Source organism: Corella eumyota, chromosome 7 (assembly GCF_963082875.1).
Source record: "Corella eumyota chromosome 7, kaCorEumy4.1, whole genome shotgun sequence".
Taxonomy (NCBI): Eukaryota; Metazoa; Chordata; class Ascidiacea; order Phlebobranchia; family Corellidae; genus Corella; species Corella eumyota.
This window is the reverse complement of record NC_137496.1, coordinates 665302-680057: the sequence shown is the minus strand read 5'-3', so window position 1 is coordinate 680057 and position 14756 is coordinate 665302. Positions and strand designations below refer to the sequence as shown.

At 32.9% G+C, this 14756-nt stretch overlaps 5 protein-coding genes across 7 annotated transcripts; 4 read left to right on the top strand and 1 right to left on the bottom strand.

Moving 5' to 3' along the window:
* Nucleotides 1-11: 11 nt before the first annotated feature.
* LOC145759794 (BRISC and BRCA1-A complex member 1-like) lies at nt 12-2004 on the top strand. The gene is made up of 5 exons (XM_082573645.1): nt 12-290; nt 456-641; nt 921-1151; nt 1232-1318; nt 1444-2004. Exons 1-5 carry the CDS (start codon nt 48-50, stop codon nt 1609-1611), a joined length of 915 nt encoding a protein of 304 aa, XP_082429771.1. The 5' UTR covers nt 12-47; the 3' UTR covers nt 1612-2004.
* A 266-nt stretch (nt 2005-2270) lies between these two features.
* LOC145759262 (dynein axonemal assembly factor 10-like) lies at nt 2271-3670 on the top strand. 2 transcript variants are annotated; one of them, XM_082573043.1, is made up of 2 exons: nt 2271-2768; nt 2829-3670. In XM_082573043.1, exons 1-2 carry the CDS (start codon nt 2480-2482, stop codon nt 3536-3538), a joined length of 999 nt encoding a protein of 332 aa, XP_082429169.1. In that variant the 5' UTR covers nt 2271-2479; the 3' UTR covers nt 3539-3670. The 2 variants fall into 2 exon arrangements, with proteins under 2 accessions (XP_082429169.1, XP_082429168.1); XM_082573042.1 differs by having other exon boundaries at nt 2271-3670.
* A 2363-nt stretch (nt 3671-6033) lies between these two features.
* LOC145759207 (tubulin beta-4B chain) lies at nt 6034-8985 on the top strand. 2 transcript variants are annotated; one of them, XM_082572975.1, is made up of 6 exons: nt 6034-6192; nt 7116-7335; nt 7436-7643; nt 7805-8049; nt 8121-8515; nt 8594-8985. In XM_082572975.1, exons 1-6 carry the CDS (start codon nt 6136-6138, stop codon nt 8807-8809), a joined length of 1341 nt encoding a protein of 446 aa, XP_082429101.1. In that variant the 5' UTR covers nt 6034-6135; the 3' UTR covers nt 8810-8985. The 2 variants fall into 2 exon arrangements, with proteins under 2 accessions (XP_082429101.1, XP_082429102.1); XM_082572976.1 differs by lacking the exon at nt 6034-6192 and adding an exon at nt 6522-6667.
* A 273-nt stretch (nt 8986-9258) lies between these two features.
* Nucleotides 9259-10647, bottom strand: LOC145759208 (deoxycytidylate deaminase-like). Its single transcript, XM_082572977.1, has one exon. It carries the CDS (start codon nt 10597-10599, stop codon nt 10054-10056), a length of 546 nt encoding a protein of 181 aa, XP_082429103.1. The 5' UTR covers nt 10600-10647; the 3' UTR covers nt 9259-10053.
* Nucleotides 10648-12306: 1659 nt separating this feature from the next.
* On the top strand, nt 12307-14006 carry LOC145759640 (beta-1,3-galactosyltransferase 5-like). Its single transcript, XM_082573487.1, has 4 exons — nt 12307-12442; nt 12673-12878; nt 12999-13224; nt 13349-14006. Exons 1-4 carry the CDS (start codon nt 12309-12311, stop codon nt 13932-13934), a joined length of 1152 nt encoding a protein of 383 aa, XP_082429613.1. The 5' UTR covers nt 12307-12308; the 3' UTR covers nt 13935-14006.
* Nucleotides 14007-14756: the final 750 nt, after the last annotated feature.

The following is a 14756-nucleotide window of genomic DNA, read 5'->3' as shown; positions in this document are numbered from 1 at the left end:
TTTTAGATTTATTAGGTTAATATTTAAAGTATTTAAATCTTAATAAAATGAGCGATAACACTAGTTGCCCAAAACCCACCCAAAATGAGGACAAACAGGCAGAAAAATTGCACCCTGTGACCAATATTACATCAAATTTGACAAAAGATGCCTCGGTTGAAGGAAGTGCTCCACCAAGTGAGAAAATAGAGAACAAGGAAAATGCTCCAAAAATAATTTTGAAGCGCTTGCCATCTTCGATTTCCTCGAATAGTTTTGCTCTTCCAAAAGTAAACTGCACAGAAAAAATTGTGAGTTTTTTGTATTTGTTTATCCCCAATGTCGGTAAAGTTCGACAACATGGCATCAATGGGAATTAAACCCGGGACCTTATCTGGTAAAACCAATGCTGCTGGTGTTGAAAAATAAATGTGGTATACAAACGATGTTTTTTTAAATGCTTAATTTTTTTGTAGATATTTTGTGTTGACCATTCAGCTGAAATGTATTTGAATCGTTTCAAACGAACTGTTCAGTCAATCAAGCAATCTACAGTGTTTCATGTTTTAACAGGAGCAATTCGTCAATTTGTGCTTTCAAAGTCAGCCATAAATAACAAACATGAATTCGCGCTTGTATTACTTGACCAAAATGCTAAACTGGTTAGTTTTAATTTGTACTTATTTATTAAATTAGTGTTTACGTTTTATTACTTTTTTTTTTTGTATATAAATTTATCCTCGATGTGGGAAAGTCGAATGCGCGACTTCAACATAGAGTAACATAAGTTACTCCGACCCAGTCTCGAGTTGCCTGTGGCAGTTTGGGATATTATAGAGACTATAATTGCCCGGTAATTATGGTGCTGATTAAGTGCTTTAAAATCATCAAAAAGCTGTTTGTAGTAGGATGTTTAATAAAATAATTTTGTATTTTTTTAGGTGTCAAATCCAAAACCTTTTGGTCAGGAAGTTTTGTTGATGTTGAAAGATATCGGTATTAACACAAATGCTGTTGATCAACAAACCTTCAACATGTCATCACTTTATGACATCATAGGCTCATTGTTACCCCCAAGTACAAACACATCCAAAAATCCACCTAATAATGTTAGAGTTATTTTCATTTATGGAAGATCAAATAGTGAAGTTGATTTCTTATCTGGCAAAAAAGTTAGTTTTAACAGTTGTTAGTAAAACTTAAGTTTAGTTCATGAATATAAAATGAAAATTAAATATTTTTATATGTATAGAGTTTTGAAAAGGCCTGTGGAAATTCCTTATTTTTCTTTGATTCAATATTTATTCACGAAGAACCAACAAAAAATAATAAAGTTTCTGTAAGTTATTTAATATTTTAATTTTGTAAGAAGAATTATATTGTTCCGCATTAATTTTATACATTTTTTGTTGTTAAATTTTAATACCAAGAAAAGAGTTTTTACTCGGAAAAATTATTTTTTAGGAGATTTTTACAAGCATTTGTAACCTTGATATAAATGGAACTTCATACGTATACGAAGTGAGCATTGATGGGAGTATGTCTGCCTTGTACAACGCTTTTGCTAAACTACTTGCGCACCCACTTCAGCGATGTGCACAAACAAATTCAACAAATCATGATCTTTTGTAAAAACTACATGCAAGAAAGTAATTCAACATTTTTTAATATTGTTTTATTTTAGATGGCTTAAACAAAGGTTTTTATAAGCTAAGAGTAGTATAAACTAATGTTTAATCATATAAATACTTCCATTTTTTTATTTATTGTATAAAAACCATTTTAAATCTTTAAAAATTGTGTTTTTTTGTTATTTTTAAAGTTTTTGTTTTTGTTATATATTCTCGATTTGTGTTTCGATATTAAAAGTTCTACCATTTTATTGTACTTGTTGTGAGGTTTTTTGTGTAAATGATAAATGTCAAGGTTAATACTGTAACCTATACTTTGTATGTCACGGGTCTGATTGGAATTACGTCACAATGGTGGGTACTGTTATGCATTAGGCAAAATTTAAAGGTTTTAAAAGCATTCAGTTTTGCTTATACTTCTATTATGCAATAAAACAGACTATTTTTGTTCTAGGCAAATTGCTTAGTAAAGTTTAATCGAATTTTATTTCCAAAATAATAAGTTGAAATATTGATTCTCGAAGAAAAATTACGTGTTTTTAAACGTCACAAATGTATTTATAAAGTTCCAATCGCATAACAGTAACCACCTTTGTTGACGTAATTCCAACGTTTACCGTTTAAAAAATAAAAACGTGTGTAATCAATAGTATTTTTGTTTTATTATCAATTTAGTAACAAATAAATGAATATACATAAATAAAATTATTAAATATATGATTATTAATTAGTAATGATAAGTCAATAGAAGCAATCTGTGAATATTAAATTCTGGTTGATAAAACATTCCATACAAAGTGCTGCCAAAATTTCAATTTTTTATCGTTAATTAGCTGCTGAAAAGTTGATTAGAGTGTCATCATCTAAATATGGATAAACCACAAATTATTGCACACATTGAGAAGTCGGTGAATTATACTTTATATGATTGCAAATGGATTCCAAGAAGTGCAAAGTTTGTGACAATTGGAAGTCACCCAAGAGGCACTGGATCAATCGCTATTTATGAGCTAAACAATAGGGAACTGGCCCTTGTTAAAGAAATGGAACCATCAGCATCATTAAAGTGTTCAACTTTTGGAGCATCATCATTACAATCTCGTCATCTTGCAACTGGTGATTTTAAAGGAAAACTTAATGTGTGGGATTTAGAAGCAGGTAAACCCATTCATTCTATTAATGCTCATACAGAGATTGTAAATACAATTGATGGAGTAGGAGGTCTGGGAGTTGGAGAAGGAGCTCCAGAAATTGTAACTGGAAGTAGAGATGGTTCAGTTAAAGTGTGGGATGTTAGACAGAAGGACGCACCGGTGGCATGCATAGAACCCCAAGAAGGAGAAGAAAGAAGGGATTGTTGGACAGTAGCGTTTGGTGATGCATACAGCTCTGAGGAACGAAGTGTATGCGCTGGTTATGATAATGGAGATGTAAAGATGTTTGATCTTAGAACAATGGCTGTAAGATGGGAGACAAATGTACAAAATGGTGTATGTTGTGTTGAGTTTGATCGTAAAGATATCCCAATGAACAAATTAGTAGTAAGCACTCTTGAAGGGAAGTTTAAGGTCTTTGACACTCGAACTCAGCATGCAAAGAAAGGCTTTGCATCTGTATCAGAAAAAGCTCACAAGTCAACTGTTTGGTTGGCACGACATCTTCCACAAAACCGAGATGTTTTTATGACAACTGGTGGATCAGGATCACTCTCCCTATGGAAATACGATTACCCATCAAAGCGGGTAAAGGTAGAAGATGGGGTTGAATCGGGGGTTGCTGGGACTTTAAATTATCTACAGAATGCAACTTTATCCACCCAACCTATTTGTGGCATGGACTGGAGTCCCGATAAGTTGGGCTTGTGTGTTTGTGTTGCATTTGATCAAGTTTTAAGAGTTCTTATTGTAACAAAACTTAACAGACTTTAAATTGGTTTGCAAAATGTTGTATGCCATGGCAACAGAACATTTATTTTTTGGAAAAAAATTAAAGATATAAATTGCAATACAATTACTTACATTTTTTCAAATTGTCATTATTTTCTTTTACTGTTTCTTGAACTGACACTGTTGCTAATTTTAAAGTTTCATGTTTTTGTTTTTTTGATATTAAATATTTTTATATTTTAACTCAGGGTATTGTTAGGTCGTGTATGTTAACAGAATTTAAAGTTTAGATAGAAGGAATTAATCAGGTAAGGTTGGATTTTAAAATGTAGTAACTTTTTGTAACTTTAAATCAATAACGAGTATTAGTAGATGTTTGGCAAATTGCTCGCCGCTAGATGTTGCTGCTGCGCCACCGGTTATACTAGGTTTAAATCGCCCAATAGACTTACCGTTTGCCCTGACGTTTATAGAAACTTTAAACTCAAAACTTTAAACTTAGTTAACTAATTAAACCTAATATCGAAAAGAAATCCCCGCTTTGGCTATTTTTTAAGTTATTTTATCATTTATTCTGCATCTAAATTAAGGTATTTTAACTCTTAAACAGCGTTGTTGTACAGTAAATAAAGTGCTGATTAAAACATGTTATTAAATAAACTCAAGAAAAGTAAGTAAAAAAAATTAAGTTGTAAAATAAAACTTCAAAAGAAAAGATATTGATTTAAACTGGAAAGTTGGCCCGTATAATTAATTAATGTTGCGCACAGGATTAAAACCAGATCGCCTTCTAGGTTATCTATATTTAATTGGGTCGAATATATTTGTAATTCTCGGCGTGGGGTCGCAGATGTGAAACAAAGTCTTCTAATTTCAATTAATCGATCTCAAGCTGACTTAGATACAAGAAACAGTGGAGCGCCTTTGTTTTTATATCTAGATTGCGACATACAAACGTAGGTGACGCTTTACTCAAACAAAAACTTTCTCGATCGCAAAGTCGTCCTTATTCAAAAGTTTAAGTATCACGTGACCTGCTTTCATCGTCATAGCAACACCAACGGGATAAAAGACCAGACCGGACTTGTAACCGAAATAATACTGGTATGTACACAACGTACGCCAAACTACACGAAGTTGTATTATGTTAGAATACAAGAACTCGCTCCGAACCCTTTGTGTTATTTGTTTAAATATTTTCAGAAAAGCTGCTAATGAATAAAAATGTTTTTTATATGATATTTGCAGTAAAAATATTTTTAAAAGGTTTTAAAGGCCTGTATAAAATATTTTTATTGTTTTTGTGAATTATACCAAAAAGATCGTAATTAAATTTAATTAAATAAGGGTATTGCAAGTTTACTTCAACTCAATAAATATACAACTAACATACAACACGTGGGGTTAAACACATAACAATTTAATCCGTCGAACATCACGTATATAATTCTAACATGTGTGTTTAAATTTCCTTCTTTAAATACAACACTCCCCGAAGAACAGCAGTTGTTTTTCAAAATATCACGTTTTGTCTGGCCTATCAATAATTCATGTTCAAGGCTACAAAGTGGAGTTTTTATGGATGCATTGTTTCAATTAAATAAAGAATATTCCCAATAGAAAACCCGTGCGCGTGGTAAAGAAAATCCCTGGCGGACAATAAATAATTACATCTCCAATGCATTATAACGTTACGACATTATAGAGCGATGTGAATAATTGATATATGCGATCAATACCATTTAGATTACCTATTTTAGAGTATGGCATGGAAAAAAAATTAACTAATGAATGAAAACAACCTTTTTTAACTCAAAAATGTCATATTGACCGTTTGGTTAATGTGGTAACCCGCAGAATATATTTATTGTTATATTCCGGTTTTAATGACATTAATTTATGTTTTGATTAATGGTTAACTTGGTAGTGATGACGTAGGAGAAGGTTTTGTGACATTTTTTTAATATTTATTTGCTCTGTAAAATCGAGAGTAAAATATTTTTCGTGAAAGTTTTGAAAAAAATTTGCACAAATAATTTTAAACCATGTGACCTGTACAAATATTTCAAGTTTGTGAGCCATTTAAATAAATACACCCATACTTAAGTGTGCTCTAAGGGTAAAAAGGGCCAGAACTTAATAACTTTTTATGGTTTTTGTTAGTTTACTATAATTTATATCATTTTTATTAAGATAATTGTAATTTTATTGTTAAAACCGAAGCGTAAACGGTTTCATATTGGAGAACAATACGCTAAGAATAATAACGGTTAGAATGTAATTCGAGATATTAGGACAAACGTCGCCTAAGCAACAATTGGGTTCTTTGGAGACGAGTAAAAGCGATGTGGTTTAGACTTGCCTTGGCTTAAATCAATATTTCAAACGCGGTTGCCAAGCAACGCTCCGTTGTTTCGTAACTGCTCTTGGATACCATTTTTTGTTCGCCTTTTTTTCGCGTCGAACAGCGAGTGTGTTCTCGCGTTTTTATATTAAACAAACAAAGAAATTACGTCATTCGTCGACGCTCTCCGATTGCTCAATAAAAGTACGAGGTGTGTCGGCTTTGAATCATTCTGTGACTGAGTTTTTAGCGATATTTTACAGTTGTTTAGCAGTGTTTTATTTATCCTTCAAATATGCGAGAAATCGTCCATTTACAAGCTGGCCAATGCGGTAACCAAATCGGTGCCAAGGTAAGAGTAAAATAACTTTTTCAGATACCAAATATTGTTTCTATTATGTTTATTAACTAATACTTTAACGTTTTAAAAAGCAATCGCAACTATCGCATTCGTGTATGTTAAAGCCTTAAAATGTGGTTGTGTTAAGGCTTACACCATATGCCTGAAGCTTTAATTTAGTTAAGGCGCCAATTATAGCAGGAATTTCGATTTTTCTCTGTTCAAATTTCTCAAACCGCGCTTAATCGAAAAAGGCGCGGGCCGTTATTTTGAACGCTTGACTGCGCACGCGGAAGAATATATAACAGCGTCGAGTCGCGCAGTTATTTCTTTAGTTTCTAGTTTTGATTTAACGCAGCGTTGTTGTTGTAGTTTGAGTTGAATTTTCTTGATTTATTTTTTGAGTTTGTTGTAAGAATTTAGTTCCAGAATGCGTGAAATTGTTCATCTTCAAGCTGGCCAATGTGGAAACCAAATTGGGGCTAAGGTTCGTACAAAAGTCGATGAGAAATAACGCCCAAGAATTTTAAAGTGTAATTGATAGTTTGATAATAAAAAAACATAAAAATATATTGCTATATTTTAACGCAAAGTACGCTGAATTTACTTTATTTTATTATTTTTTTATTTAAGTGAATCGAAATACAACTGTTTAAACTGCTAGCTTGTCTGTTTGTCGTTTCATGTTGCGTTGTAAAAATTGTCGGCCATTAAAGCACGTGGTTTGTATGACGTTGTTACGTGTTTGGCGGTTAATTTAAACTAGGCAAACGTGGAAGAATTGACGTAATTGTTCCAAAAATCACGTGACCTGACTGTAAACCAAATTTGTAAATAAGGCTTCTGATTGAATAAATAATTTCGCGTATATGTGTTGCAATTTACTAAATTAACACGTGATATATTTTGTAATATTTGACGTTTTCTGTTTGCAGTTCTGGGAGGTAATCTCCGACGAACACGGCATAGACCCCACCGGTACCTACCACGGCGACAGTGACCTCCAATTGGAACGTATCAACGTTTACTACAACGAGGCCACTGGTGGTAAATATGTGCCACGAGCCGTCCTCGTCGATCTTGAGCCCGGTACCATGGACTCAGTTCGATCCGGACCTTTCGGACAAATCTTCCGACCAGACAACTTTGTTTTCGGTACGTCTAAACAAGTGTTTAGCTTAAAGTTAAACTCTGAACATAAATAAGTTTTTTGATAAGAATAGTAAATGCAATACTAAAATGACATGTTTTCTAGGACAAAGTGGAGCCGGTAACAACTGGGCCAAGGGCCATTACACCGAAGGTGCCGAGCTCGTAGACTCGGTCCTCGATGTCGTCCGAAAGGAAGCCGAGAGCTGTGATTGCCTTCAGGGATTCCAGCTCACCCACTCTCTAGGTGGCGGTACCGGGTCCGGAATGGGAACCCTTCTCATCAGCAAAATTCGTGAGGAGTACCCAGACAGGTGAATATACAAATATAAACTTTCCTTTGAACTCGTTTTGCGCAACACAGCGCATATAATAGCCATAATTATAGGTTTACTGGCGCGTAAAATGAAGGTCTTTTTCTAAGGCGTGGCAATGTGTTTACTTATTATATTTTAACTAATGTTTTCTGTTATAGAATCATGAACACCTTCAGCGTTGTGCCATCACCCAAGGTGTCCGACACTGTTGTCGAGCCTTACAACGCTACCTTGTCTGTGCATCAACTCGTCGAGAACACCGACGAAACTTACTGCATTGACAACGAGGCTTTGTACGATATCTGCTTCCGTACCCTCAAGCTCACCACCCCCACCTACGGTGACTTGAACCATTTGGTCTCTGCCACCATGAGCGGTGTAACCACCTGCCTCCGATTCCCAGGTTTGTACAGTTTGTAAAAAATACAGTATGTCTTGTTTCGTACATAGCAATTAACCACTACTATTTAATAGGTCAGTTGAACGCTGACTTACGTAAATTGGCTGTCAACATGGTGCCATTCCCACGTCTTCATTTCTTCATGCCCGGATTCGCTCCACTCACCAGCAGAGGTAGCCAACAATACCGAGCTTTGACCGTTCCAGAACTTACCCAACAGATGTTCGACGCCAAAAACATGATGGCCGCTTGCGATCCTCGACATGGACGTTACCTCACTGTAGCAGCCATGTTCCGTGGTCGTATGTCCATGAAGGAGGTCGACGAACAAATGTTGAACGTTCAGAACAAGAACAGTTCATACTTTGTTGAATGGATCCCTAACAACGTTAAGACCGCAGTCTGTGACATCCCACCACGTGGTCTTAAGATGTCTGCTACCTTCATTGGTAACAGCACCGCCATTCAGGTATGTATATAATCCTAAGAGTATACGTAACTGGTGTTATCGAACGTACACAAGTTTTAATTTATGTTTTGTTTGTAGGAACTCTTCAAACGTATCTCCGAGCAATTCACAGCTATGTTCCGACGAAAGGCTTTCTTGCATTGGTACACTGGTGAAGGTATGGACGAGATGGAATTCACTGAGGCCGAGAGCAACATGAACGACTTGGTGAGCGAATATCAGCAATACCAGGACGCCACCGCCGAGGAGGAAGGAGAATTCGACGAAGAAGAGGAAGAAGAAGAGGCTGGTTAAACACAGAACCATTTGTTACGTCACATTTATTTCTATTTACAAAGAAATTTAGGATTGATCTTTTCTGTTAAATTTTTGTTACAAATTCAACCGACTTCAACATACGGAGCCTTCTTCGTTTTTCTGCGGGGAAAGTGTTAAATTAAACCTTCAATAAATTCGTTAAACTTGCAATACCATAGTGTGTTCGTTTATTTATAAAACGTAAAACGGGAATTAAAAATATTGAGTAAAAAAGCTACATGTAACAGGATTCGACAGCGTGTTTTTTTACTTGCCCAAAAAATCGACATCTGTAAGACTAAAGTTTTCTCTTGTTAAATAACGAAACAAATGTATATAACGGACTCGTAACACGTCACAAAGTGTGAGAAAAAGAAACTAGGTTCTGCTGGTTTGTGTAAAGGTTTACAATGTTGTTGCTAAAGGCTATCTGGAAATTGTGGAAATCTGTTTTTTACCTTATTTTGTATTATTTATTAGTACATTCTTTTCATTTAAAAAGTTAATTCATTTTAGGTAAAACGCAATTTATAAAAGATACAAACCCAAACAAAAGGTAAATCAGTAACACTTAAAATTGAAGAAAATAAACACAAGAAAAAAGTTGGTCAAGATTTTTAGGAATGAAACAGTTTAAAAGTTTGCTTCTTTTTTGTAAACATTTTCATCAACATCAACTGTGATTGTTTTGGTTGAATTGTAAATGTCTTATTTTATTCACAATAGCTGTTACCAGCAGAATCAAAATAGAAATCATGGGTAATTAACATTTTTTTCTTTGGGTCGAAAATTTCCAAAATATCTCCCAAAACCCTAACTAGAGTTTTCTCATTAGAAGTACTGTTTTGTGCTGGAGTCTATAAAGTATTAAGCAAACCATCTCACCCATGTAAATGCCTAAGATCATCTCCTGTTTGTGTGGATTGGTGGAAGCATTGTTGATAACTCTTTCACCTTCTAATCGAAACCGATAGATGACACAAAGATATCTGAATCCTATCATTTGTTAGTTAAAAGTTCTTGATTCCATTTCAATCTTTATTGTACATTACATTTGAATGATTAAAAATAAATTAGATTGATTTAGAAACTCAACAATAAGAAGTATGAATGAAATGTAACTGGATGAGGCATTTTAACATACATACAACAACAGAACTTATATTATACATAACATATTTGTACTTTACAGCATTATAAACTCAACAAAAGTAAAAAAGCTTAAAAAAATGTGGCAATACTTAACAACGGTGATTAATGCAACTAAAATCAATGGTGATTTTGTCAGTTTTGGGTATTAGTTGTTCATATGGAATACCAGCCAGATCCAGAAGTCTTCTAGAAGCTTTTGCACTCTCTTTTGCTTTATGCTTGTCGGAATAAAAGAACACTTTCTTAATTCCTGCTTGAATAATAAGCTTTGAACATTCATTACATGGAAAAAGTGCAACATAAATTGTGCAATTATTTACTGAGGCTGAATTTTTGTTCATTATGGCATTCATTTCAGCATGGCAGACATAAGGATATTTCGTGTCTAGCCAGTCGTCCGATTTTCGTTTCCATGGCAACTCGTCATCGCTGCAGCGGTTTGGCATCCCGTTGTAGCCGATCCCCACTATCTTGTTTTCTTCATTAACGATGCAAGCGCCAACTTGGGTACTGGGGTCCTTGCTTCTTTGAGCCGATAAAAACGCAACTGCCATGAAATAATCATTCCATTCTAAGTACTCAGTGCGTTTCTTTTCTAAATCAAGATGCTGACTATTTCCATTTTGTTTCGACATGGCAAACTGAAATAATAAATAAAACTGCTTATTTTTATTAACTAGAATAGTCAGCATGGATTTTGCAAAAAAGTCCCGCCAACGAAAACTTATGTGACGTCAAAAAAATGAAGGCAAAAATGCGGGAAAATGAGCGATACGAAAAAAAGAAAATGATAGAAAAATATCAATATTCTTAATATTTTGTTTTTAAAATAAAATGTATATCTACAAAAAATTATAAATTATTGTATCAATGGATATAAAAAAGGTAAAATCAGTTTAAAAAAAAGGTTAATTTCATCAAAATATATCTTTCATAGTTCAGATACTACAAAATAGTAGTCCAGATACTACAAAATAGTTATTTTTAGTGCATAAGAACATGACAATTTTCTTGTAACAGTAGCAGAGTTATTAACATAATATTTAGTCTGTAAATTGCGCGTAGGAGGTAGTTTAACATAGATAGAGTTTAAAAATAAACGACAACTGTAATGAGTTAAACGACCTGTTTTAAAGCAGTCAGTTATAGTAAAAAAGTTTAGGTTATTAAATTAAAAAAATAGTTAAAATTTTATTGCGATCGCAATTGTAAATGACATTGGTTAAATAAATGATTAACTATGCTTTCATTGGTTTCAATTCTATTTGTCAAATTTAAGTATAGCGATAGAAAGTAAAAGATGGAGTCCGAAATAAGATAACTGCAGTTTGTTATCGAAATTTGACAAGGGCTTTTCCAGTATCAGTTGAAATACATCCTGTCACATTAACTGGTATAACCTGTAACATTAACCTATAATATTACATGTTAGCCAATATATAAACTACTGTAAAACTAATTTTTTTTTTAAATGGAGGCTAGTACCAACTAAAATATATCAGATTGTTTCCGTTATGTTTTAATGTTGGGAGTTTGTAGCTAGAATTTAAGGTATATCATAGGAGAATTTAATGATTGGTCTTACGTAGCTTCCGTTTAAATGATTAATAAAATAAAAAATATCGCAACTTTATTTAATATTTAAACTACATTTAACAGCTAAGTATAAACGAATTTACAAAGTTCTGTTTAACATTAAAAATGTGCTTCGTAAATATCTGTTATTAGACCGGACAGAATGTGTGTTATGTGATGTAGTAGGTTCACCAAAGATGTATGCTCGTTTGTAAATATGCTAAAAGTATTTATTTTTGTTCAGGTCTAATATGTCAAGGTAAAAACGGTAGTGTGGTAGGTTATATGACATCGATTTATTTAGGAAAGTTTAATTTGCATTCAGGAAATGTTAATATACTTAGGAAGATTAAAACGACAGTTATGTATTTAGAAAATGAGACAAAAGTTTATAGTTTAAATATTCTTATTGTTTTAGATTTAACACTTGTCCTTTTATAAGGTTGGCATTGCGAAAAAGGCCGAGATAAAACTATGTTTTTTTTGTTACAAAAATTTATTCCTTTATTATTTGTACAAAACCTAATCCGTTGAACTTTAAGGATTTGTTTTTTTCGAGTTAGTTGGTAATGTTTCGAAACGTCGTTAAGGTGTACGTTGTAATACAAAGAAAGATTTGTTTTAAACTTATGTTTTAAAAGATAGATTATACATGGGTAATATAGTTAAGTTAACAACTTCAACATAGGCAACAAGGTTTAGTTTAAATTGAATTTTAATTTCTTTATTTTAGTTTAGTTTGTTTTTATTTCAAAAACAAATATAAGCAATGAACTTTAGAAGATTTCACAAATTTTTGACTTTATTTTTGTTTACTTCGAACTTGTACATATTTTTCAAATGGTCAAGTGGCATTAGTAAATGTCATACGGAAATAAAACATAAGAATTTCGTCAAGTTAAGGTAAGTTGTATTTTTAGTAAGGACTAAGGAATATGGTTTAAGCGACGTATAAATAGAGGCATCGGCATGCTTAATTAATTAAACAAAAAGAAAGGTTCCATTCATTAAACAAATTTTATTAAAAAAATCTTAAACCCAGTTTGGTCCGTTAACATTATTCCTTCAAATTATTTAATAAATCTTTAAACCAAAGTATTCATATTTTAAGATCTGGTAAATATTTATTTTAGATCGGAGCTCAATAAAAATGTCACAACCATTTTCAATTCTCTTCAACTACCTAATAATGTCACTACGATGACGTCACCACACAGTACAACCTTAAAATTACTGTTTACCAGAAAACCAGGGGTTTTTAATATTGAGCCATTAAATCTATTTAATTCTACAACGAAAATTGACTGCAAAAATGAAAAAGATGATTTGAATCACAAAGGTATAAATTTTTATGTTAAGTAAAGCTAACATTGCGCATTCTTAATCAAAAATCAACTTCATTCTGTTTTGTAAAAGCAGACAAAATTTGGAAACCTAATATTTCGATACTCATATTTAGATCCGAAATGGAAGTTAATTATTGTGGTTAAGTCGGGTGCTTCATTTTCTGATCGTCGAACTGCAATTCGTAATTCTTGGGGAAAATATCGTTTTATTAACGGTTGTTGGATATCAACAATATTCCTTATTGGGTCGATTAATAAAAAAAGCATACAAGACCAAGTTGATAACGAGAATTCGCAATACAATGATATATTGCAGTTTAATGGGCCTGATGATTATAAGTATGATAGTAAGATTTTGTTTGCATGTTGAGACTTAAGTTGTTGTAAATAATTGGACGTCCAAGGACTCTAAACTAGCAAAACTTAAGGCTAGGTTTGGATAATGTAAGTTTCTTGTTTTTAGAAATATGCCACGAAAGGTTACAACTGGTATGCGGTGGATTTCAAGTTCGATTCCGAATGACACAATATACGCTTCTACAGATGACGACTTCATTGTTAACCTGGCAAAAGTGGTTGAACTTTTTACCAAAATCAATAACTTTGCAACCCTTAACTACACAAAAACCCTCGAAAACTCGCCTATAGTTTGTATTTACGATAAGGCAATAACTACTACTCCAGTACGTAATATTAAAAGCAAATATTACGTATCAGAGGAAGATTATAGCGGGGATTTATACCCTCCTTACTGTGGGGGTGGATTTTATATGATGCCAGTAAAACTGGTATCAAAACTCTATCAAATCTCGTTACTTGTTAAGTCAATACCAATGGATGATGTTTGGATAACTGGTATTTTAAGAACTAATCTGAATGAAGGCAACGACAATATAGTTGGTACTGATTTTAAGCCTCCGCGAAACTTATGGAATCATTTATGGGCTGACTACGGATCTAATAATAAAAACATAGCCCAGGGTATAACAAAGAGTTGGAATAAGTTTCAATCTGAAGTGCAGTCGTTCCCACATTGCACAAATACATAATTTTCTGTGTAGAAAACACGAGGTGCTTTTTATACAAAGTGTGTAATCTTGCGAACAAGTTTATAGTTTAAAAACTGCAATAAAGTTTAGGTTTATTATTTATTATCACCTATGCATACGTAGATGTCCATCTTTTAAAATATTCCATTTTAATCTTTATGTTTTATTTTCTATTATTTGGTTTATGTTTTGTTATTTATTTATTTGGTGTCTTTAAAACTATACAAAATACGTAAACGCGTAGAATATTTATTTATTTTTTGTAAAATTACAATAAATTATTAAAACCTATCACTAAGGTAAAAGTAGTTTTAGTTTTCTGAACTTTGATACAGAACTAAAAAAAATAAGAAAAAATTAATTAAAATAACATTTCTATGGAAATTCCCGCTGCGAAAATCGGACGACATTTTTTGACCAATAGGAGCGATTGACGTCAAAACATCGGGCTGCGCTCGAGGCTAATTCTCCGTCGTTCGCTAAAGTTTTTGTTAAGAACCGGTCGGAGTTTTTCTGTGGAATTTTACAAGTTTTAAAGTTGTTCTGAAGGCTAGAAGGTTAGTTTTAATTATTAAATGTTTTATTAAATTTATAATTAGGAAGAATCTAACAACGCACTTTAAAATTATGGAAGTTTCTTAGGCTGTAGGTTGCGATAAAATATAATTTTTGTTAGGCTAAATTTCGGCAATTTTAAAATGGCGATTTTATTGTTAAATGTGCAGTTTTAGACTTAACTTAGGCTAATTTAGAATTATTTTGGGTAAATTAACATTCTTTAGGCTAGGCAGCGTACTGTATATGTTTTATTATTAGGCTAAA